The following is a 24,901-nucleotide window of genomic DNA, read 5'->3' on the forward strand; positions in this document are numbered from 1 at the left end:
ATAGCTCCTCGTGCTGTGAGTGTTAAAAAAAGACATTTCAGCAGTGACCAGCAACACGAGGATGTCTGGATTTCAATGGAACATTTTGTGTCATGCGCAGAGTTTAAAAAGAATTATTGGAGCATAACTCTTAACTGTACAGAAATCTAGCTACTAGAGCTCCCACTGTGAAAGGCACGTACCAATGGGGACAGACACAATCATCTTGGCCGTGGGCAAATGGAAACGATGTTGCGTGTTCCCTGCCAGCCAGGGCAAAGACAGGAGAGGCCTCATCTCCCTGCTTTGCTGCCTCTGGCCATTCATGAGAGAAGTCTTGTCAGCATCCGGCCACTGCTGATGCTCCGCAGCATTACTGTGGTGGCCAGGAGGACAGACAGGATGAAGGAGTCCAGCATTTAGTGGAAGACACCACTGTGACTTTCGCTATGCTTGTGGTTTCAGCTTTCCTCTGACTTCCTCTCCAAGCTGCTTTTAGAGGCAGACACTTACAGATGTGGAAAACTGTCCAACAAGCCTGTGTTTTGAAATATTTTTGAGAAAGAGTGATTTTCTATGGAAAATCTACACTTTCCAGAGTAATCCCAGCAAGACCACACCAAAAGACTTTTCGATAACTTAGAGAAGACTTTTTTCAGTATGTGAAAATGTCTTTTCAAGCCTTCTTGACTCTCCTTACTTTTCAATATTTATTCCATTGGTGCAGTTGCTTCATGTCAGAGTGCTTTGCTCAGTGTTCATTTTGATGATAACTCAAGATAAGACTTCTTTTCTCAACATTGAAAAATTCTATCTAGTTTATCAGGGGTTTTTTATAAGAATCATTTTTAACAAGCTGAATTTCAACTCCAATTATTGCTTTAAGAATTTTTGAGACAGCCACTAACCACAAGAAAACAAAGAACACCTATATTAACACACTTTGCTTAAGGTTGTCTTGCATTAGGTACAACAGAATTTTAAACTGGTGAATTAATTTTAACTTTTTTTAAATTAATATATGATGTTTAGCACTCCCGTACGGTATTTATTACTATTTGTGCATTTTGCTGTCTCATACAAATAATAAAATACTAGATTGTGTTATTTAAATTTCTTTATGAGAAAAAAAATGACCAGATCAAAACTCCAAGGAAGTTATCTATCTGTCTTTGCTCAAGCAACTAGCTCTTTAGTGATAAATCACTTCCAGCTGTGACAATATATTTTCACTTAGTACCAATAAAATGTTGACTGATAATATTTCAGAGTGACTGTATTATAATCTCTTCATATGATATCCTAGCTAAATAGCTGTTGCACATTTTCTGCTACATGTATTTTCAATTGTAAATATTTTTTTAATTGCACAGTATATAGTTCTGGGTGCAAAGAATGGGATCTGAGTGTATATTTTGGTAAAAGCTCTATGAACTAATCCAACATGTTAGATAATAACAGAAAAGAGTTTCTCTCATGCTCCTGCTCCTAGAAACAACTTGAATGTGCAGCGGTATTTTATTCCCAATTCTTCCTTTTCTTCCGATAAAATGCCTCTTACTGTTCTTTGTAGAATATCCTATTTCTCGTTATTTTGCCTGTGGCTACCAGATTTTTTTAATTATCTTCAGTGTTGGACAGCTCTGGACTTGAATCAACGTAGTTGAAGGCTTCCTTGTTCGTGAAAGTTGAGCTCAAAGTTAGACTGTGTCGTGGATTCACAGGTGCAAGTTCATTTAGTACAATATTGTCACTTTTTACAAGAGTCGCTTTGTCCATGTGTTCTCTACTGTACCTGGCAACAACAGCATCAAGGAAGTCCAGCTTTGGTGGCAAAGTCCCACTTTCAAATAAGTATTTGGCTAAGTAAGAGACCATAACATTAGTAAGGAAGGAGGTGAGCATAGCAAGTGTTTTAAATGGGAATCGCTGGACATAGATATTATTATCATCTTGATACCAGCCAGGATAGTAGATCAAGGGCTGAAGGTAGAGGTACGGTTCTCCTCCAGTTATTCTGAGAACAAGGCCAAATAAGTATCCTGCAATGGCACCATAGGTGTTGGTTCCTTTAATAAATAACACACACAGGAGCTGAGGGAATATGATGATATATACGAGGTCAGAGCTGAGGTACCACAGGCCGTACACTGATGAAGCCAGCAGTGCCATTGCTGTTGCTGATGCTCCAAACAGAAGAACAGTGATTCTCATGACCCACACAATTTCCCTGTCTGAAGCCTGCAAAAGAAGGGCAGTGTTAGGTGGTTTTTTTCATGATGAGACATGTATGCCTACATTTATGCACAGTTAATATAAGACGCTGCATTGTAAGAGGAAATTTTGCATGATTCATTCTATAATATTTACAAAGTCATATCTCTATCTCCACCTCAAACTCAGGAAAAAAAACCCCAAGGGTTATGGTTGCCATTCCAAAAGTCATTAATTTTTGAACACAAGGGAAAATTTGAGAATGTGTCAAAGAGAAAAAGCAAAAGTGTTAGAAATAACCATTAGAAAGAAACACAATATGGCTCAACTAGGAAAATAACTGTCAGCATCAGAATTTCTTCTTCTCCATTTCCTAAGAAAAACTCCAACTCACTAGACCATTTTGTTATCAAATGACTTCCTGATAAATGAATAATTAGAAAAAATGTCTCATTTTGTTAAGGATTTAAGTAAAACTTATGATGCAGTGATAGTAATTAGCTCTTTGGATAAACTGCAGTGCCATGAAAACTCTTGAAAGCTGCTCTTCCCAAGCTGGCTTTTTACCTCCATCATCGGTCACAACCATAAATATTTTTATGACTTTCAGTTTGTTCAATAAACTGTTAGGAATTAAATGACATCCTTTTCCTAGGGAGGAACATGAAAGAGGTGTTTCATTAGGAAATTACACCACAGTCAATCACCTAAAATTTTCTCTAAAAATAGAAACAAAAATGTTATCTCACATTTTGCCGAAAGGAAAGCTGGTAAATGTTCCGAGCAAACATAGAACTTGCTGATAAAATTGAAGAATCAGCTGAGGACATCACTGCAGCAGACACAGCGCCGAGGCCAAAGAATGAGATATAGACTGGGCAAAGGTACTGGAGCACGATCGGTAAAATCATATCTGCTTCTTTTTTACTCTTGGGGTCAGGGACACCATAATCAGTCTGGTTCCAAGCTACAATATGGACACAGGTATGTTATTAGTAACATTAGTGGTCATCGGCTACAGCATCGCTTGAATTCATTTCTAGTGAGCTATTCATACTGCCACACGTTCATTCACATTCAATACCCAAACTGTTAGCAGGACCAGACCAACACTTTTCAGAGAGACAGCATCCCACTGATTTCTGTTAGGCAGATTTAATTCTGCTCAGTATTTTTTCTTATCTCTAAAATAAGTCTCACCATAGCCTGGGGTTATCCAGAAGAAATTTTAATATTAAAACTTTGCAATGCTTGTAAATGTAATTTTCTTCAAAACAAATCTGGTGTCCATGTTCCTTAGTGATGTGTTTAACTACCCTCCTGGATTACAGACAGGGCTCAAAGCCATGTGTTAAACATTTCTATCAGTTTAGCTACAAGGTCACTGCGATGGGGACAACTTTTACTATGACAAAGGTCTTGACAAGGATATCTTGGTCAAGATAAGAAATTCCTGATAAATCATAGAATCATTTATGTTGGAAAACACCTTTGAGATCATTGAGTCCAACCGTCACCCTAGCACTGCAAAGACCACCGCTAAATCATGATCCCAAATGCCATATCTACACGTCTTTTAAATACCTCCAGGGATGATGAATACACCCTGTGCAGCCTGCTCCAAACAAGCCTGCTTGACAAACCATTTGGTGAAGAAATTTTTCCTGATATCCAATCTACACCTCCCCTGGTGCAACTCAAGGCCATTTCTTCTCATCCTGTCACTTGTTACTTGGGAGAAGAGACCAACCTGCACTTTGTTACAACCTCCTTTCAGGTAGTTCTAGAGATCAATATAGTCTCCCCTCAGACTCCTTTTCTGCAGGCTAAACAATCCCAGCTCCCTCAGTCACTCACCATTATTACTGTTAGGACCAAATAAAAGTACCACAATCTAACTCAAACATTGAATAGAGATATTATGTCTGTAGATATCTATAATGTGCAAAATGATTTCATTTCACCCACTGGGGTAGGAGTACTTTCCTTTTGGAGAAATATTCTATAATGTTATTTTTATGTGTAGTTTCCTTCCCATAAAGAATTCATGAGTTGATTAACAGTGCCACCTGACTATCTAACCTATATGTCACCTATATCTAACATAAGCTTTGTTTTCTCAAACTTATTGCACTATTCATTTTACATTTATTTTACTACTGATTTTTAATCATTTACCTGTAGATGCTCCAATTGCACCAATGAGTACTGCAGGAATAGCCATCACAAGACAGCCAAAAGCAGCCAGGAATGACAGAACTTGAGCATATGTGGCAGAAGATGAGGAAAGAACTCGCTGGAAATATGCTTGCCATGGTATTCCTCCTAATGTCTGCAAACACAACAGGCAGAATGCTGTCATTGGGAGCTAAATGGATTTTTTTGCTATCACCATATAGAAAGCATGTAGAAGCATCACTTGAATGCTGAAAGCCATGTTGCTACTTTTTAATTTATTTAGTCAGTAATAACTGCAACTTTCATTCTCACAAGAAATGTCAATTTAAGTCCACTTAAATTCCATTCTTTTAGACAAGTTATTTTTTTGTACGATTAGAAGCAACACTTTGTGCTCACATAGTCTCTGTAACCCCCAAATACTTAATAAAGTCTTACAAAAAGTTATAAGATACTATTGTCGTATTTCATATTTGAAGAATTTGCCTCCAATACCCTTCTCCCATCAAAATTAGATTGGACTCTCCGATAGGATTTGAAAGCAAGAGTTTATCTTCCTTTGCAAATGCATGTGGTCATTTGAACAAGGCAAGATGTTCTGTATACAGCGAACTCAAGAATCTGAAAAATTATTCTCCCACTGCCTTAAGTAAATACAATAAAAATAGAAATTGAAGACAGAGCAGTAAAAGCAAGTTTTCTTTTATGGTAGAAACCCTTATCTTTTATTTCGTTATATAACAGTGAAGATCTTGATGAGACAAAATTATTTCTGCAAAATACAACACAGGAGAGTATTAGCAAAGGTTAAAAAACCAAGTGCTTACAATTCTGCCTTGAGAGTAGGATTTGAACAGTCTCCACTAAATAAAAAAGTGTCTGTTACTAAACAGCATGGAAAGAAAACCCAGCAAAGTGCTCACTAACTGGACACTGTCCAGTTCTACACACTAAATGAGGTAGGAGGTATTTGGAGCAAATATTGTGTATACAGGTGTTTCATGTATGTTTCATGCACATATAGGGACTAACAATGTTTCAGAGACAAATCTGGTTTTGACTTGCTATTTATGACTGTTTTCCTTTGCTGACTTAATAATCCTTTAACAAAGCTTTCCAAGGATGTGCAAATTTCTTGAGCTATAATGAAACAAACAAGATGAAACGAAAATGTGTCACAATTTGGCAACATCAGAGCTTTTCTTTGGTCATCAACAGAGATGAAACCTTCAGGTTTACCAGAGAGAATACAGCCACTTGAGCTAATGCCATACTTTGAATCTCTTAGAGAAAGCTGGATAAAATAATGTATTTTAATAGCCCAATTATCAGAAAACCCTAAAGATTTTTTTATTGAGATGATTTAAAAAAAAGACAGAGAAGGTAATCCCGAAGTACAATATGATAATAAAACCAGTTCAGATTTGCATAGGGACACTGAGAATGGAAAATGTTAGCATGTGTTTCTAGATCTTCTAATGGAAAGTACTTAATAACCACTGATCCCACGTGTAATACATAGTTATTAAATAACAAAAGCCCTTGGTTCATTCTGGGATGTGTGCATGTATGAATTCATCCATCCTGCCATCCATCTCTGCACAGCTTTTTCTACTTCACCTATATCTAAGGCATATTTGATCATTTGTATAACATATTTATTGCCTTCTGCAATATATAAATTCCTCTGCCAACAATGACATCAGTTAAGTATTAGCTGCACACTTTTATTTAATTTTAACACGTCAACTCTTTCAACCTGATGATATCTAAATTGCATTCCTGGCAATGATGACTGATATGTCACTGAAATCATTCAAATGTGCAGAAAGATTGAGCAGGAGTCAAGAGGGTTTCAGTTTGCTGGAAACTCTTAATTAAGCTCTATTACTTCCAGTTGTCACAGTAACACAGTGTGAATGTATAAATGCTTCATTCCTTCATACAAGTCACCACTTACCAGTAAAAAGAAATTGTCCAACCATGTGTAAATGTCAAGTGAGTTGATAGATCCAAGCCAAGGTGCTTGGTACACCTGGTGCACAGCTGTGAGCCCAATGTCTGTTACTGCAGGATGGGACATCGCAAAGGGGACACTGATCCACTGTAACCAAAGAGAAACACTGTTCATGTCTAAAGAAGACATTCTAAATTTGTGAAATGTTGATATTAACCCTGATCTAGCCAAACTGCCACACTGACTTGCAGTAAAGTCGAGTTATGTGCTGGAGGAACATCTCTGAAATCCAGAGAGCTTGGTAGTGGATAGCTTACGTCTCTCCTGGAGACTGTGAGAAGAGAATTAATCAATGTAAATCACAAAATCAGCAGGGAGGACAAATTTATACATCTTTGTTTTATTTTCCCTGAACTCCTCATATATTCTTTACACTCTTTCCTGGACCAGACAGTAGAGAGATATTTACATATAAACTTGCATGTAATAGCATCAGGATTTGCCAGTTTACAAGCATGAGACATCACACCTGAAGGCTTGGGAATTTGTTCGTAATTCAGTACAAAACTATATCACGACAAGAGAGTAGTGATGTTGGCGCAACCCCAACTGTCTTCCTCCAAAAATCTCATTAGCCCAGTGTTACATCACTTTTCTGCCTTGAGGGTGTTTTCTTGGGATCTCCTGACCATTTTCAGTCTCTCTCTTTTTTTATCTATGCCAAAAAAACCTTTCCCAGAGATAGTTTCTGCCAGAAGGTCCATTTCCTTCTCCAACTGGCTTTTTGTGCATTTACTTGCCAACTTGTGTTGCAATGGTATAACTCCCTTTCTATGGAGAAGAAAATCAGCAGCTTCTACTGAGATGAAAATCAGGCTTTGTGCTATATGGGCTAGACCATCACAAGCATAGCATCGTTAAGGATCCAATGATATCCAAAACCACACAGATTGCTACAATTCAGCTGATCACAGTTAAGTATATGGGGTCAACAGGAGCAAGGAAGGGAAAAATAAACATCTTTCTCTAATTTGTTGCACAATTACTGCAATAATGTATGAAGAATATTTTGCAGCACTGCCTGTTATTCTAGCAGTTTAACACATACCATAGGATTCTGTTCTGCTACATGTTAAACTTCAATTTAAGCAGTTGGGTAGAAAGATTCCCTTCTCACTCCATGCTTGAGCTTGAAAGTTCACCAAAATGTTTCAACTGTCTCCAAGATATTTTGAGGGAAAAATAAATATATTTTCAAAATTAATGGATATTAACACTGCTCTTACTGAGAAATTAATGGGGAACAAGGATGTCAAAGGATTTTTTTATTCTCGTTTCTGAATCTCAAGCATGTCCGACTGATGAGCTTCTGAACAGTTGTAGTTTGACCATACTCCACTGGGATTTTCAGTGGGGTAAATCTCTGAAAGTCTCTCTGGACTCTGCATGCCACAACCCAGGATTTAGTAGGTACTGTATTGCAAATGCATTATGAGCTTTTGTAAGCCATTCCAGTTTCTGACAGTAACCTAGCTTTTTGTGGTCTCGAGGACTACCTTTACAGCAGTAAATAAAACAAATCAAGACACTTTCTCTGGCCCTGGAGTTCACTGGCATGTCATGGTTTACATCCATACATTTAGACTCCTTTTCCTGGCAAAAATGACAAACCTCAACTGTTTCTGGGAATTATCTGGGAAAATAGAGAGTACAGAATGGGGAATTAATAATACAGATGAGATGAAGTCAGTAAATAGTGAGGATACAGTCAAGGAAAGTCTCACCAGGCAAGATAAAGACAAAGAGATGAGAACTCTAGATGTGGATACAAGAGAGTGAGGAAGGTAGAAGAGACACTACATGAGATTGTAAAGAGAAAACCAAGGATGTACATATGGCTGGGGTAGAGGTTATTGAAACATAAGGAAGAAGCTGTGTCTGAAATGAGGAGTCAGGGTAGGGAACAGAAGTGATTATAGCAAGTGTTTCCTCCTGGGTAAGGAGCAGGAGAGAAACCAGACATTAGAGGAATCAGCAGTAAAGCTCTGCACCAGTGGGAATAAAAACTGCTCCAGGGCCTGCAGGAGAAGCTGGGATAAGTGTAACTGTGCCATCTTCTGCTGTGACATCTCCTGTGAAAGTATTCCATCTCATCTAAAACTGCCTGACCATTTAGATACCAAGTCTTCCAGCCTCACTGATGACACTCTCAAGTTCATGAATGTGGTTTATTCTACAGTTGTATTATTATTGACTATTTCAAATGGGAAATTACATAAAGAGCCCAACCTGAACTGAAAGAACACCATAAAGCTACAGATCCAACCATTTAGAAGACTGCTATACAACCTTCATTTGCTTTTTCCTGTCTGTCAGTTTCATGCTGATTTTAATGTTGTTATTCCCATGGGATCAGCGTCTTTAGCAGTTCAGAGGTTGATCTCACTGAAGAAGCATTTTGATTTATCTAAAATGTTGGGAATTTTTGTAATGCATTCCATCTGTAGAAAATGAATGTTTCAAAAAATATTAACCTTCATGTTAGGGAAGGAGACAGTATTTTCCTTACTATATAGGTGAAGAACAGAGGTATGAGGAAAGAAGATCTGGAATAACTTCTCATTTGACTTGGCCAGCTGGAACTTTGATTTGCTTTTTCAGAGTATTTAGCACCATTTCCATTAAGTCAGTTACAAGAGGGAACACTCAGCATTTCTGCAAGTAAGGCCATAGCCCTCACAGTAAGATACCACAGAGTGAGGACACACACAGAGCTGGTTAGTGACCACCTGTGTGAGCACTGGGTAAACCAATTTCCCTAGAGCTGCACAAGAGCTCTGCTGAAAGTACAGAAAGAACTTCAAGTCCCCAAAGTGCTGTTTGGCTCCTTCACACTGAGCCACCTCATTTATTTTAGGCTCTCTCAGTTCTCTGCACACCTGTGACTATCTATTACTGCCACTGGCAAACAAAGACAGCAGCTGCTTTGATTGCACCCTAGTGATCTGGGTCCTGTTACATTGGTGTTTTTCAGTGTGGGTCTTAAAGAACAGCACTAAATAAAAGGCTGCCCACTATCATTAGCAGCTGATGAGAGGATATTCATACTACCATATTAAAACAGCCAAGACATCCGGTAAAACCTCCTGTGTTATGGTCACCAAGGATGGTGGAGGGAAATTAGGAAAAACCCAAGAAAGTTAGCTAAGTTAACAGGAGGTTAACTAAGCTGCATGAGTAGGTAACAACCAGAGAAAAGAGAGGCAGGAGAGTATCAGCTCTGCAGGTCCAATGCCAGTATTTCAGGCATAGGACTGCTTCCTATGTCTAATGCTTTCTTCCAGTGCCTGTGTCACAGTCCCATGGACAGACAGGGAAGGAGTCAGCTCCAGTCCTACTCGTAGGAAAAAAAAGCCAAAGAAACAGACCTCTTGGGCAACATTATTTTCGAAGCACAGACTGTACCTTAAGGCAAATGCAGACTCTTAAAGTCAGTTTCCACTATGAGTGAAGATATTCCTTTTCCATGCTTTCAGTGAAGAAAGTTCCAAAACTAAAACTGAGCAATAGGTCTCAGCAATCATCTTAATGCTCAGGGCAAAATTCTCAACAAAAAAGGAAAAAAAGCACCAAACTTACCAGTCCCAGGAAGATGCAGAAGAGTTGAACTACATCAGTGTAGGCCACAGAATAAAGCCCACCCACAAGTGTGTACATAGTTGCAATCAGGGCAGAAATAATAACTGAAATATTGACATTAATGTCAATGATCACACTTATAGTTGCACCTAAGGGGAAAACCAAAGTACTGTGTGTTAGTGTAAGTCTGATGAGAAGGTACACCTTTGTTAAGTTGCATATATAGGTGCTGGTCTGACACTTAATACTCATGGCTAGGCTTCGCGAACGAAGATTTGGGAGACACTTAATAACAGTACTAATATATTCCCCCCTCTGTACACCCCTTCTGCACCTTTGAAGGGAGTGGTAAAAGGGATGTTCCTGTTGGTCCAAGTTTAGCATCTGTCATTTTGCAGGTTCTTAAGAAAATGAGGACAGAAGGCTCCCAACAGCCCTTCCTTACAGTGCTCATGCTCTGTAGGGACTACACTCTCTTGTTGTGCCTGGGGAAAAGCAGCTATGCACAGACAGCGGAAGCTTCCCTGGGTGAGTAGCAGCCACATGGGAGCAAGTGTATCTTTGCAGTAAAGGCTTTTCTTGGGGATGGCTGCTGCATCCCATTTATGCTGTGAGCTAGCTCCTTTTGGCCAAGGAAGGAACGGTAGAGGAGGCATCTGCTAAAATGTCCACTGACATTTCTAAAGTGCTCTTGAATTTTGTATGTGGGACAAAAGCGGGTTTCTTTGCAAACTGCAAAATCCATCCTCCACTGTTGACCCAGAAATCAAGAACTTTCCCAAGCATTAGCAAGCAGATTTCATTTGGAGAAAGCAAATCACAATGTTGAGCTGACCACAAAACAGCTCATAGAATCAAAGAGTTGCTGACACTGAAGAACACCTTTAAGAATTGTCTCTTCCAAGTCCCCATGCAAGCAGGGTCAGATGAAGCAGGTTGCTCAGATCACGTTCAGTCAGGTCTTGACTATCCATAAGGGTGGAGACTCCACAGCTTCTCTGTGCAGTCTGTGACAGTGGTTGATCTCTCATATTGTTAAAAAAAAAGAAAGTTTCTTTAAATTTAAACAAAATGTCATGTAGTTCTTTTTGTTCCTATTTCCTCTTGTCCTATCTTTGGGCAACACAGATATGAGCCTGTCTCCAGCTTCTTTATCCCAAATAAATAAATATAAAATCAGGTATTTATGCAGATGGATAATTTCCCCCTGAGCCTTGCCTTTTACAGGCTGAACAGCCCCACCTCTCCAGTCTTTCTTTGTACACCAGATATCCCAGTCCCTTAATAATCTTTGTTGCTCTTCAGTAGTGTCTCTCTGCTATGGCCACATCTCTTGTATCAGGGAGCACTGGATCCAGTATTCCAAATGTGCTCTCAACCTGCTGGCAGCAGTCCTTCCAATGCAGCCCAGTATGGCATTGGCTTTCTTTGACACAAGTTCACGTTGCTGGATAATGGTCAGCTTCATTGCCTTCTAAGACTCCCAGGTCCTAGCTGCAAACATGGTTTCCAGCTGGTTAACCCCCAGCCCGTACCGGAACATCAGGTTCTACCTTCCCAGGTACATGATTTACCATTTCTTTTTGTTGAACTTCATGAGGTTCCTGTTGGCCCAGTTCTGCAGCTTTTTGAGATCCTTCTGAAAGGCATTACAACTATCTGGTCTATCAGCAACTCCTCACCATTTTTTATTTTCTTCAAACTAGCCAAGGGTGCAATTGGCCCCACCAGCAAGGTCATTAATGAAAACATTGCATAATACAGGAGTCAGTATGGACCTCTGGGATGGACAATTGGTGACCGGCCACCTGGTGGCAGCCATGCTGCTGGTCACAGCCTGCTGAGCCCAGGAGTTCAGCCAGTTCTCAATCCTCAATCTCCTCCTCACTGTCCACTCCTCTTCTAGTCTGTACTTCACCTGTTTGTCTATGAGGATGTTATAGGAGATGGCATAAAATGCCTTTTTTGAAATCCTCAACATGCCCTGTTCTCCCTTTGTTTACCAAGCCAGTCAGCTCATCATGTGAGACCTCAGGGTGGTCAGGAATTATTTCCTTTTCATAAATCCATGCTGACTATTCTCAGTCCCCTTCTTGACCTTCATTGGTTTGAAAGTAGCTTCCAGGAGTATTTTCTCCATCACCTTCCCAGGGACTGAGGTGAGGCTGACCAGCCTTTAGTTATTGGTGTCTTGCTTCTTGCCCTTCTTGAAGATGGGAGTGATATTTGTTTTCTTCCAGTCTTCAAGAACATCCGTGTTCTGAAGACCACAGTCCTCAGAAGATTACTGAGAGTGTTCTTGCAATGTTATCAGCCAGCTCCCACAGCACTCATGGCATGCATCCCATGAGGTCCCATGAAACTGTCTGTCCAGTGTATCTGAATGTTTCCTAACTTGATTCTCCTCCAGCAAATCTTCCTTGCACTGGACTTTCCTAGGCTTCTTAGGGTCCTGGAATTCCTGAAGGCTAGTCTTACCAGCAAAGAATTTAGCAGAGAAGGCACTGAGTACCTCAGCCTTTTCCACACCCTTTGCTACCAGGTGCCCCATCCCATTCAACAACAGTCCACATTTTCCCACTTGTCAGGATGGACTGTTCTTGAGCTTGGAGGAGGTAATGGTTGAATAGCAAACAGCTCTTCTGGACTCCTCTCCAGGACCATCTCCCATGGGATTCTTTCAAGCAGAATACTGGAGAGTCCAAGCTCTACTCTCCTGAAGTCCATTCTTGCAGTCTTGATTTTTGCCTTGTTCTCCTTTTTCAGGACCATGAACTTCACCATCTCATGAACACTGCAGCCAACTCCGCCTCTGACCTTCACACCCTTAACGAGTTCTTCCTTGTCTGTAGGTAACAGGTGCAACAGAGCACCTTCCTTCATCAGCTCCCTGATCATTTGTGTGAGGAAGCTGCTAGTGCACTGAACAAACCTGAATAGCTTGTGTCCTCCTGCATTGCCCTTGCAGCAGCTATCAGAATGGTTATACATCTCTCTTAGATGTATTAACTATTTCAAGTGATTGCAATGTTTTAAAACCATGCTAAAAAATTCCTCTGCTTCTAATTAGGATGATTTAAATGAAACCTCTTGCAACAACTTTTAGGCCTTGCAATTATTGTAGATGGATATTCTGGAGCACATATTTGGAAGAGTTCTGGCTACAGAAGAAAACATGATGTGTAATATATATTAGAGTTTCTGGGAGCTGACAGGTGTGGTTTTTGCTGTACAGTGAGACTTCAAAGTTCACGTGCTTAAGGATAACAAGCTCAGACCTCTTTCACAAGTTGTAAGACCTGCTTCCCTTCTACAGCTCTGCCAAGCAAGGAGTCATAATGAAGATCGAGTAGTGAAGAGCACTGGGATTAAACATTCATCAATGAGGATAGGTGTGCAAATCAGGAGACATAAAAATTAGTCACAGAATAGTTAAATCAAAATCTTCAATGACCTTCATAATCCTTAACTGTCAGCTGTTAATATAAATCTAGAAAGGCACTCACAGCACTTGCAATGAAATAAAACAGAATGGCTTGTCCTCAGTCAAAAATATTCCAAACATTCTGAGTGTTCTTCAAGTTATTCAAGTCCTATCACCTCAGTATGCAGTTTGTTCTTAGTCTTTTAAGGGTTTTGTGATGAAATTGTGGTAAACAAGCTCCCCTATTGCTTTGCAGTTCATCACAGCGCAGTTGGAGAGTACCTTCAAAGTTTATTTTTTGTTTCAAATAGCATATGCTAGAAAGCATTACCACATGCATGTGCATTATTAGTATGATTAGCTGGTGAAAGTCAATTACTGGTGCTTCAACTCAAGGGCTTTCTCAGTTCTTGAAGGGATTGCTAAATTCAGGCCTGAAATATAATTAAAACCCCTGGAAGTTGATTTTTTTTCAGGACTGGATGAGTAGTTGGGTGATTTTCTATTGAGTCATAATTTCACTAATTCTCTGAATCCTTTCTTGAATCCCAAGTATTTTCTTCATTTTGTTAAGAAGAAAGGCATTTAGAATTGAAGAATTCTTCAATTTATTGATCAGCATCTGGTTTATTTCTATTATTTGTGTTATGGAAAGTTCTGTATATGTAGATCTATATGCAAAGGATTATTTTGTTTAGATGCATTGGCAATGATGTTACACATTCTTAAGGGAAATTTTGACTGGCTTCTGTGATGCCAGTGGTGTAAAAGAAAAGCTGGGTCAGATAATACAAAAGGGGCACTTGGATTCACTCACATCACTCGCACAATCAAAGGAAATTTTTTGCTAAATCTTTTCATGCTCTTTGAAGAGAGACAACTTAAAGGTATGTGAAAACAATTAGATATCTTGCACATCTTTCCATTATCAAAATAATTAATGGGGTACCATTACTGGATTTAATTACTAGTTAGCATGGGTCTTAGAACTGTCACACTCTGAATCATTTGGCTTGAATATTTAGCATTTGAAGCTAGAATTTTAATGCATTTCTGATATTCCTAATATTTTCTACCTGTGATAAATTAATATTTATACTGCTTATTCCTTACCTAAGGCAGAGAAGATGGCAGCAGCCCAAAACATTTCTCCCATTAAAGCTGGAATAAACAGTAGTCCTCCCATCCTTTTTCCATAAAGCTGCTGAAAAGGGTCTAGCATTGTCACATAGCCTCTGGATCGCATGGGTTTTGCAAAAAAAAGGCCACCTGCAAAGAAAAACAGTATAAGACACCAGCTGCAGTTTAGAAATGCATTGCTATTAAGGCATAAAACATTCATTGTCAGTTAAGGGTACAAAAATATCAGCAATAGTGGGGTTTTTTGTTTCTTTCTTTGTTTTTTTTTTTTAAGTAAAAAGTACAGTTAAAATATCCTTGGGAACTCTTACCTTGCAACTGTCTACAGAGTTACTTAAACACACCCTTCCTGCCCATTAATACCTATAGTCTGATAATAAAAAATAATTTTTTTTCTTATTTTGTCTGGTTCAGTTTATGTAATCTGCCATTATGGATGCTGTCGGAGTTTTGTCTCATTTTGCATCAGCCTAAGGTAATGCCTTTCTACCTAATCCTGTTGATTCTTAGAGCAGAATCCAGCATGAATTTTCATATAGCCCTACTCTAAAAATAAAACTGTCTGAGATTCCTGGATCAGAAGTACAAGTTCACATGTGGTTTAGTGTATATATAGCAAAACTGATTCTTTCAGGACAATTCAAATTTATTATGTATGCTTAAAACAACCTTATTACACCTTCAGGGTAGGTCAGAGGTGGTCTGGGCTCTGCAGATGTCAGTTTTCCTGAATATTTGTCATATGCTTATTTCACTTATGTATGCTCAGGAATTTTGCTGTATCACAATTCTGCTCCACCTGGCTTGTATATTGGCTGGATATGTACATAAATGTGCAAAGGCCTCCCCTCCTAAAATTCTTTCTGGCTTGGGAAAAAAAAAGGACATACCTCAGTAAAGCTGAAAGATCACTTGTATGGAAACCTGTTTAATTGAGATCTGCATGACTATAACTAAATAGACTTCTACCATAGTAAAACTGCTATATAAGGTACAATAAAAGAAATGGTAAACCAGTCAGTTCCCAATAAAATCTACTGTATATTATTTGGCAACCCTTAATTAGGTTCTTTATCACAAGATATGTAATGTATTCATTCTACTGTGCAGAAGATTTTCCACATTTCTATGTATTGCCTTTTATCACTCATATTTCTTCATTACATTAGGTTCCCTGAACAGAAGGTACTGGCTTAACAATCGTAATTTATACTGCTTATGTGAATACTGCCTTTAGGTGGAAAGATGCAGAAACTCTCCACCATTTTTTACTGTACTTGGATTAGTAATGGATCCCTTTGCTATTCTACTTGTTATGCCATAATTACAATAGACAATTAAAAAGAAAAACAAAGAGTCACTGGTATTATAATCTATTATGGTGTTCAAACACCTGTCAAAAGAAATAGGAGATATTGCAACTTTTTAACCTAAATTGATTGAATAATTAGGAAAAGTGGTATGGAGAACAACACTGAACAAACAGGGAGATTATATCAATTTTAAATCCTTACAGTCTGAAGCAATAATATTTCTCCTAGAATTTTATTTATAATTTTGATTATTTATTTTTCTAAAGAAGAATAAGTAATCCTTCACTCAAAACTTCATGTACAGCTCATGCCTACAGAAACACTTTCCTCTCTGTGCTCAGCAGAGAGATCTATGGTCCCATGATACAGACTTCTTTACTCTGCAGTGGCTATTGTAATTTCCAGGAAAACAAGTCTGGATATCTAAAACCAGCCGGAAATGAGCAGAGAGGCTAACTCAACCCCATCTGGGCTACTGTTAATTTGTGTCAATTCTACAAAGGCTGAGAGTCAGCAAGACGCTTGTGACTACAGTCCTAACAACCAGTTAATGACATCGATGGATCATGACCATCATGACCTCATAATGACATAAACTGGTCTCTGGCCAGACAACCACTGTTATTATTTTCTTTACAGGAAATAGAGCTGTTCTCAGGGATGGGAACCACTATCGGAACTGGAGCTGGCGTACACATGCCAGAGAAGAACATCTACGATGGGTAAAGCTTCTGCCTGGGAAGAAAGGATAACCAGGACAGGCCATTGGAAAGCATTTTCAAGGGAAAAAAAAGAATGAGGAAGAAAAACAAGCGTATAGGAAGAAAAAAAAATACTGTGAAAGAAGATCTGGATAAGCAACCAAAGGAAATAAAGGGACAGATTAGGTGGGAAAACCATGAGAAAAGACTCAGAATAGACTGAGAGGTCAAGTAATATTGGAAAAGCTAGTACATTGGGCACATTAAAGCAACACGAAAAAAAGAATCTTTTTTGTAACAACATGCTTTTTAAACACTTGCATCATTACTGCAGCATTAAAAATTATAATGCTGTCTGTGTTTTACACTCTGACCTTGCATGTGGCAGGATTGTGTATTTGCATTTCGATTTGGAGTTTCGTACTGCAATTAAGAGGACGCATGGTCCAATTTTAAGGAAATAATCTGGTTATACTACAGACTTCCTACACAAAATTAAAAAAGTTACATAGGTTCTTGGTGAAGATCTGTATAAGCACTTTCCTAACCTGAAAGGATATCTGTCCTTCTTGAATTCCAAGATTATAGGTGCCCTGATTCCTGGGCACCTAGGTCATGATACAGATCATGTAGGCATTCAAAGAAAACCCAAATATATAAAACTTGGTATATGTAATTTAAATACTCCCTCCCCCCCAAGGACAATATGGTTGTAATAATCAAATAGGTCTTGACAAGGAGTCCAGGAGACTTAAGATATCAAACTATTTATAGCTATCTTCTGTTTTCTTTGCAATAGCTAAATGTACTGGCAGAAGGGATCCAGTTTACGGCAACATCCTTTTATCAGACCCTAGTTGTTTCATTTGACATAATGAACTTTTCATCAGAACTGTTTAAACTGAGAAACTATTAGTTTTAGTCTTTGCTTACCTAAAATCAGGCTAAGGGAATATCCAATAGGTGCCTGAGCCCAAGCTAGACCGTAGCCTGGGACATACACAGCTTCTGCTGTTCCATTGATGTAACCACCTCCTACCCATGTGGCTGAAAAGGAAGAAATGGAAAAGTCTTTAATGTACACAAAGAAAGAAAAGCTCATACATTGTATAATGAAATTGTCATTACTTATAATACTGTTATTTTTTATTACTTGTACTGTACAAGTGCCAGGCACAGCATCATTCTATAAAAGGCAGCCCTAATTTGAACTTACAGCTTAAGCATATGAAAAAAGAAGTCAGATGGAACTGAGACAATCATCAAAGTGTCTAAGTCTCTGTATAGTCAGTGAAGGTGTGAGGGCTGAGTCCCCCACCATTTATTTTCCATTACTATTCTCTCTGTGTTAGTCCAAATGAAGGAGAGATGTAAAGGGGAATCTGAAGAAGAACAATAAACACACAGTGAAAAAGTCATCCCAGCTAGAAAAACTCAAAGAATTTAAATTAGGCAAGAGTTTAATGAATGTGTAATTTATTTGGCCCTTCATGAAAAAAAATTGCCCTTATATTCAGCCCTTGCTGAATATTAAAATTGTTGTTACATGAAGTACATTCAGTAAACCCTGAGATGTCTAAATATTTCTCTACAGGGTTGTGTTGCTTTTTTGTTGCTCTGTAAATTCTAAACAGTGAGTAATTTTTTTTTGTTCTTCCTGAAGACATATTCATGCTATCTGCAATATTTCTGATTTTCTCTCTCTCTCTAAAAAGCAGTCTTTTTAATATACCAATCACTGACACTTAATGAATTGATTCTTTGCCTTTAAGGGAAGTTTCTATACTTGACAATTTGGGATCTACAATATGTATGAGAGAAAAACTCCAACATAGAAATGTATTGCAATTACATCTGCAAAAATATTTCATAACAAACCACATAATAAGGTTTATCTCTTCCTGTTTGCAGATTCCATGCAAAAATTTTTGATAATGTCTAATGTATACTGGTAAGTTTTAAGAATCTAGGTTTGTAGTTTGAACAAAGGCAGACAGATCATTACAAGTCCTAGCTTTCTGTAATTCTGTTTTGATTTGTGTCAGAAACCTTTACTTTCTCATATAAAAGTAGCTCAGGCTTTCTTTGTAAAGAGTCACAATTTTTAGAAATGTATTTTCCTTAAACATTCTTCACAATTTTCCCATCATCCACCATCAAACAAGCAAACTTGATTTTGTGTTTAAGACAAAAAATTGGACAGAAACACAAATGAAGAAAATTAAATAAAAATCCCTCAGAAATTTAATTAAAATCTAAATTACCACTCTTTTCCACTTAACTGTGATATTTCCCAAGTAATACCAGAGGGTATTTTGCTGAATTTCACCATGGCTTTAGAAACAAAGATCTCTAGGGATGGGGCATTCACAACTTTCCTGGGCAACCTGTTCCAGTGCTTCACCACCCTCACACTAAAGAATTTCTTCCTAATATCTATTTAAATCTATTCTCCTTCCATTTAAAACCGTTACCCCTCATCCTATCACTACATGCCCTGATAAAAAGTCCCTCTCCATCTTTCTTGTAAGACCCCTTTAGGTACTGCAAGGCTGCTACGAGGTCTGCACAGATCTCTCTCTTCTCTGGGCTAAACAACCCCAACTCTCTCAGCCTGTCCTCTTACAGAGGGTGCTTCAGCCCTGTGATCATCTTTGTGGCCCTTCTCTGGACTCATTTCCACAGGTCCAAATCTTTCTTACGCTGGAGACCCCAGAACTGAACATGTTAACCCAGGTGGGGTCTCATCAGAGAAGAGTAGAAGGACCTGCTGGCCACACTTCTTTTGGTGCAGCCCGGGATGTGATGAGCTTTTTGAGTAGTGAGTGCACATTGTTGGCTCATATTCATTTCATTTACCAGTATCAAGTTATTCTCAACAGGATTGTTAATCCACTCATCAACCAGCCTGTAAGCATGTTTGGGTTTGCCCCAATCCAGGTGGAGCACCTTAGACTTGGCCTATCACAGGCCCATCTTCAAAAGCCTGTCCAGATCCCTCTGCATGGCATCCCTTCCCTCTAGATTATCAACCACAGCACTCATTTTAGTGTCATCTGAATTCTTGCTGAGGGTGCACTCAATCCCACTGTCTGTGTCCCCGACAAAGATGCTGAATAGCACTGGTCCCTGTAGGAACCACCGAGGGCCACCACTTGCTACTGATCTCCACCTGGACACTGAGTTGTTGAATGTTAAGTCTGTGACTACCTGGGATGCCTACTGTGTCTCAAGCAGCACAGTCTTATGGCATAGGTGGTAAACACCTCTATACAATATTAAAAGTAAATACTTAGGAATTATATTTGTCTCCTTCCCTGAAAATGCATGAACACGAATTCTACATAAATGGTACTCAGTTATAGATGGGGAATAATATCCTATAGTCAACAACAGATGTCCAGCATTGCTGCAGCTGTGGTGCAAGGGTGCTTCAAGTCCCAGCAATGATTTGGGCTTGCTACAGAGGTGGCAGTTGTTTTGTCAAGTGCACCTGGATGCTATGCCTAGCTGCCTCATTTTCTTTTGGAGAAGAAAAAGTCAATTCCCTTCTGTGTAATGTTGCAGAGGTCACTGCTTTCCCCTGGCTGGGGACAGGAACAGTGTCCTGCAGGCAGATATTACATAAGGCGGCATGGAGAATTCAGCCTTTATTTTTAATTTCTTGATTTCTGGATTGGAGTTTGAAAAATAGCTGCTGATCAATTTTTCTGTGCACATAACTGTACTGAAACATCTGTCAAGGACCACAGAGCTCTACAAAGGTTCTATATGTCTTCTTCTGAGGGGGTGAATGGGTAGTCAGCACATATATTGACATAAATAAATACATTAGAAGTAGAATAATGGGATGGGATTTCAACCTGGGATATTAATATTTTGATACTCAGTTTGCTAAGCCACAATTTAAAGTTAGTTTAATACCTTTATTTTTGGTGAAATTCTTTTTTTTTATCATAAATTGGACAAAAGGAATATAATGTTTAGTAATCTGTGGAAGCATTCATGTGGTAATCTATTTTAATCTTCTCTTTGTCTGCCATCTGAAGAACCAAAAAACACAGCAAATACCAACATCCATTTAAAACATGCACCCTATCAGACAAATACTGAGGATGTGAAGTGCAATTCTGCTCCTAGTTCTTATGAGGCACACAAAAGTTGATCTCAGACTTCTTTACATATATTGATATATATTAGAAAACCAGATATTTTGGCACTTCTTTGGGAATGATCCACCGATTGTCTGACCACTCAAATTATTTCATAAACTCATCAAGTTCTGTAAAACGAAAATCCTGACCCAAGGATTACAACAAAATATAATGCTGTAACGTTTATTTTTTTTTTCTTGTGGAAAGATACATAGGTTTATCCAACTAAAATGAAAAAATTACATCAATAGATTATTACCTTTTGGGTCATGTTTGTGAGCATTTGGTCACGTTATGTCAAATATTTCCTTTGGGTTTTAAACTCAATCACCAAAATCAAAGTAGACTCAAGTTTGTTGCAGTCTTAATTCTTCTTAAGAATTTAATTCACAAAATAAGGAAACCTAATATTTAATGCAACATTTTATCTATAATTATGTAAAAATCATACACATTAAATGCATATCTTCTATGGTGAGGTGTTAGTTCATTTTAATATGAGCTGCTGTGATCCATCCACAATTCAACCTTTTCGCTCTTTCTATTTTCATAGTTGCAGACACACTCAACTTTCAACAGGCTTTGTGTTCAGTATTTCAGTAGCTAGTTGATACAGCTACTTCTTCAGGATCATAGAGTATATTTAAATATATCCATAGCTGTTACTCATAGGTAGTGCTTTAAGATTTTTCAATGCTGTTTAGAGAATCAACTACAATTACTCAGGAATCTTGAGTTTGATGCTTATGCTCCGAATTGTATTTCAAATTTATAGGCTAAGTGCTGTCATCCTCCCAACCAAATAGTCCTGGAAACCTTTACTGCTTCTGTAGCCAATATCCATGGAACATTGTAGTGTTTGTCTCAGGAAAGACAGAATTAGGCCTTATCTCAAGGTGCTTCACGTCCATATAAACAATATTCTTTCTGGGGATCTTTAAAAAAAAAGTCTTGTTTTCCTCTTTCAGGGTGGGTTTTGCTTTTTAGTTCATATTTAGATGATTAAACCAGTAGAATATAAAGACAATGTTGGGATACTCCTGTATCTTTGTTTGCAAGGTGCCATTCTGCATCTATCATTTTTTAAGGAGCAAAGTATACTCTTGAATAATGTGACCATTTTGTAAAAATTATAAATCTGTAAAAAATATTGCATATTTTGATCAGCTTACTTTCATAATTGTTTTATTATGACTTTACAAATTGAGTGTCCCAAACACCCTCACTGAAACAAAACTCGGACTAACTCCTGGTTCAGGAGATTTGTGCCCACGTCTAGCTTCATGTGCCAGGCGTGGCTCCCTGCAACTGAAAGTGCAGTTTAGTTGCCATTTCAAGCTTTAATTGCCATATTTAATGAAGGCATAGGAGAGAAAGCGTGTCAACCCTGACAGTATAAAATCCATGACAGTTTTAGCTACACAAAGGCTTTGGGATAAGTCAGACGTTCTACTGCAGAGATGAGATACTATGCCATCCCTAAAACTTCCACGAAACAGAACAAGCATGTGTGGATGTGAATTGTGGTGTCTGTAGTAATTGCCTGCAAATAGGAAGCCTCAGTTCAAGTCTCATCTGTGCTTCAGCCGTTATGCAAAGTGCTCTTTTAAAATAGGATTAAGGAGACCAGAATTTGTGTATTCTTCATGCAAAACCATTAGTTATAACCACTTCTGTGGGGTGTGCCTTGTTTTATCTCCGCTCCCTCAATCTAATGTTTATTGTTTTGTGAAAACCAATATTTCTGCAAAATATTTTTGTTTCAGTGCTCTTGAGAATATTTCATTCAGCAGAAAGCAGTCCGATCTGTTCTTGTTAGGAGTAATCTCATCATATCTTATGCTTCAGCAGCTGATGGATACGTGATACAGTAAATTATAGGAAAGTGCAAAAAGTAGAACTGACTGTATTCAAACTTTATTGACTTTTACAAGCATTCTTTACTCAATATCTAATATTCAGTCTTTGAATGAGCAAAATGCCCCTGCAAAAGGATGAGAATTTATCTAGATTAAAGAACGCAGAATTTTGGCCCAAGTTTTACGTGGCTCTTCCTTATTAAACAACTCTGAAAGCAGAGTAGGGAAAAGCTGCAAAACATAAATACAACTTGATAAATTCAATTTGACAATTGAAAGGGCTTTGCCTGCATAGGATTTAGATTAAAAAAAAAAAAAGACATGATTAAAAATTCAATAACCTAAATAAAAATAGTGCGCTAATTTACTGTTCTTATAATACATTTTTGTTCCAATACCATAATGTAAGTTTTGAGATTTTGGACTGCATTGTGAACATCTTATTTACCCAGGGAAGGCAGCTGGTTTGACTGGCTCTGGGAAGCCAGACAGCACTGTTCACAAAATTAGTGAAGAACTCTTCATTCACCTAGGCTTTTCTTACTGATACTACTATTGATAGTAATGTATTATTTTTTCAAATTGCTGCAAAAGAAGCTGAAAGAATCCACAAAGTAAGTTTGCTGAAATGTGTAGAATTATGAGTTTGGAATCACAACAATTTTCTTTTAGAAAGTTGATTGATGTTGCACACCCTCCTCCCCACCCCCCCAGTCTTTTTCCCTATAAACTTGGCGTTACTCAGATTAAACAAAACCAAAAATAACGCACAAATTTGGATGGCTTTAACAACAATAATTTAATACTTATTAATCTATACAAATTCCATACTTCTGTCCTGAACATATCTGATCCACAGATAAATACGGAAGCAATGAACACTAACATTAATATATTCTTCCTGTATGATTTACAAATATTTGTTGTTTTGTACAGATGCTACATTTGGCTGTTCACTAAACAATTAGATAAAAAGTATATGTATTTTCTCCATTTTGCATTATTCAAAATGCAGGTTACACTTCATTCAGATGGAAAACTGACAAGTTATACACTGGCTAAGAAAAAAAAAAGGAGTGTTTTTTACATACCGGTCATTGTAAATCCACCAACTAGCAAGCCAATGTCTCTTCCACCGACTATAATAGCTTCGCTGCGGTCTCCTTCACTGCTAGTGTTCTTGGTTTTCCAAGCAGCCCATATCCCTACTGCCAGGATAGCCAGGTAGAAGACAACTATGGCCACCAGTCCCTCCACATGGAAAGCCATATTGAAGTCCCAACTGTTTCTTTTATTGCAATTTCATTAAGACCTCTGGAGAGAATACAATAATAGGTCTGCTTTTAACAAACCTGACTTTTAGAATCAGTGTACAAAACCCCCTCAGATGGTTATTCCAGTGAATTTATGAAATGACAATTTCAGGTGTAATTGAGATTAATGTTACATATGAATTAAAATGCCTGTGGAGCAACAACCACTGGTTGTAGCCTCTGATTACAAAGTGGAATGAATGATATGGCTGAAAGCTACACTATTCTTAGAAATCAGTTACTGGGCACTGGTTTTTTTTAGTGTCACCAAGTTCTCAGTATCTGGGAACTCTTCAGTCAAGGAATACTTTGGTACAGGGAATAGAAGAACTTGGTCATATGGACTAATACAAAAGTCTCTAGCTTGAAGACAAGCCACAAAACTGCTTTAAATTATATAAGAACTATGGATAAGTAATAGCTACAACAGCAAAATACATCTTTTACGTCTTTGTGTTGGAATGCTGAGTCTTTCCCCCCCTCTATCATCTCCCGTATTTTAAAATCTGCACTTTCTTTTTTGCAACATTCAATTGTCCAGCATGAAAAGTATCAGTCTATTCTCTCTCGCAATCTGAGAAGCAAACGGAGAGCTTACAAGCTGTCGGACGGCAGAAATGTCGAGGTATACGAACTACAGCGGGGGAGAACTCCCGAGCGACGCGGACAGCGGCTGCCCCGAAACCGCCTCTCCCAGAACCCCCCTCCCAACTCGGCTCGCCGCTCCGCGGTCGCTCCCGCAGGGCTGCGCCGGCGAGACCCGTCCACGCTCCCGACGGATCCCGCGGACCATCCCTACCTGCCGGGGCGCTCCGCGGAGGTGCCGCGCCCTCGTGCGCGGCCGCGCATCCCTCCCCGCGCCCGCGGCAGGACCGCCCGCCCCGCCGCCCCCCGCCTCGGCAGGGAAGGGTGTCCGCCCCGCCGCCCACCTGCGCTCCGCCGCCGCGCTGCCCGGCACCCCGCGGGGCACGGCCGCGCATCCCGCGGGGCGGTGTCGGGGACGAGCCGCTGGGCGCTTTGCCCCCCCCCG

General features: G+C 38.9%; 1 protein-coding gene across 1 annotated transcript; it reads right to left on the minus strand.

The window, feature by feature from the left end:
• Nucleotides 1-405: 405 nt before the first annotated feature.
• SLC5A7 (solute carrier family 5 member 7) lies at nucleotides 406-24,487 on the minus strand. Its single transcript, XM_008922150.2, has 9 exons — nucleotides 24,470-24,487; nucleotides 23,650-23,872; nucleotides 17,479-17,592; nucleotides 14,505-14,660; nucleotides 9,968-10,116; nucleotides 6,332-6,475; nucleotides 4,372-4,525; nucleotides 2,943-3,160; nucleotides 406-2,220 (listed from the first exon to the last, which is right to left on the minus strand). The coding sequence occupies exons 2-9, from the start codon at nucleotides 23,825-23,827 to the stop codon at nucleotides 1,597-1,599; spliced, it is 1,737 nt and encodes a 578-aa protein (XP_008920398.1). The 5' UTR covers nucleotides 23,828-23,872; nucleotides 24,470-24,487; the 3' UTR covers nucleotides 406-1,596.
• Between the last annotated feature and the right edge of the window lie 414 nt (nucleotides 24,488-24,901).

This window comes from Manacus vitellinus, unplaced genomic scaffold (genome assembly GCF_001715985.3).
Source record: "Manacus vitellinus isolate BGI_N305 unplaced genomic scaffold, ASM171598v3 scaffold_7_pilon, whole genome shotgun sequence".
Classification (NCBI taxonomy): domain Eukaryota; kingdom Metazoa; phylum Chordata; class Aves; order Passeriformes; family Pipridae; genus Manacus; species Manacus vitellinus.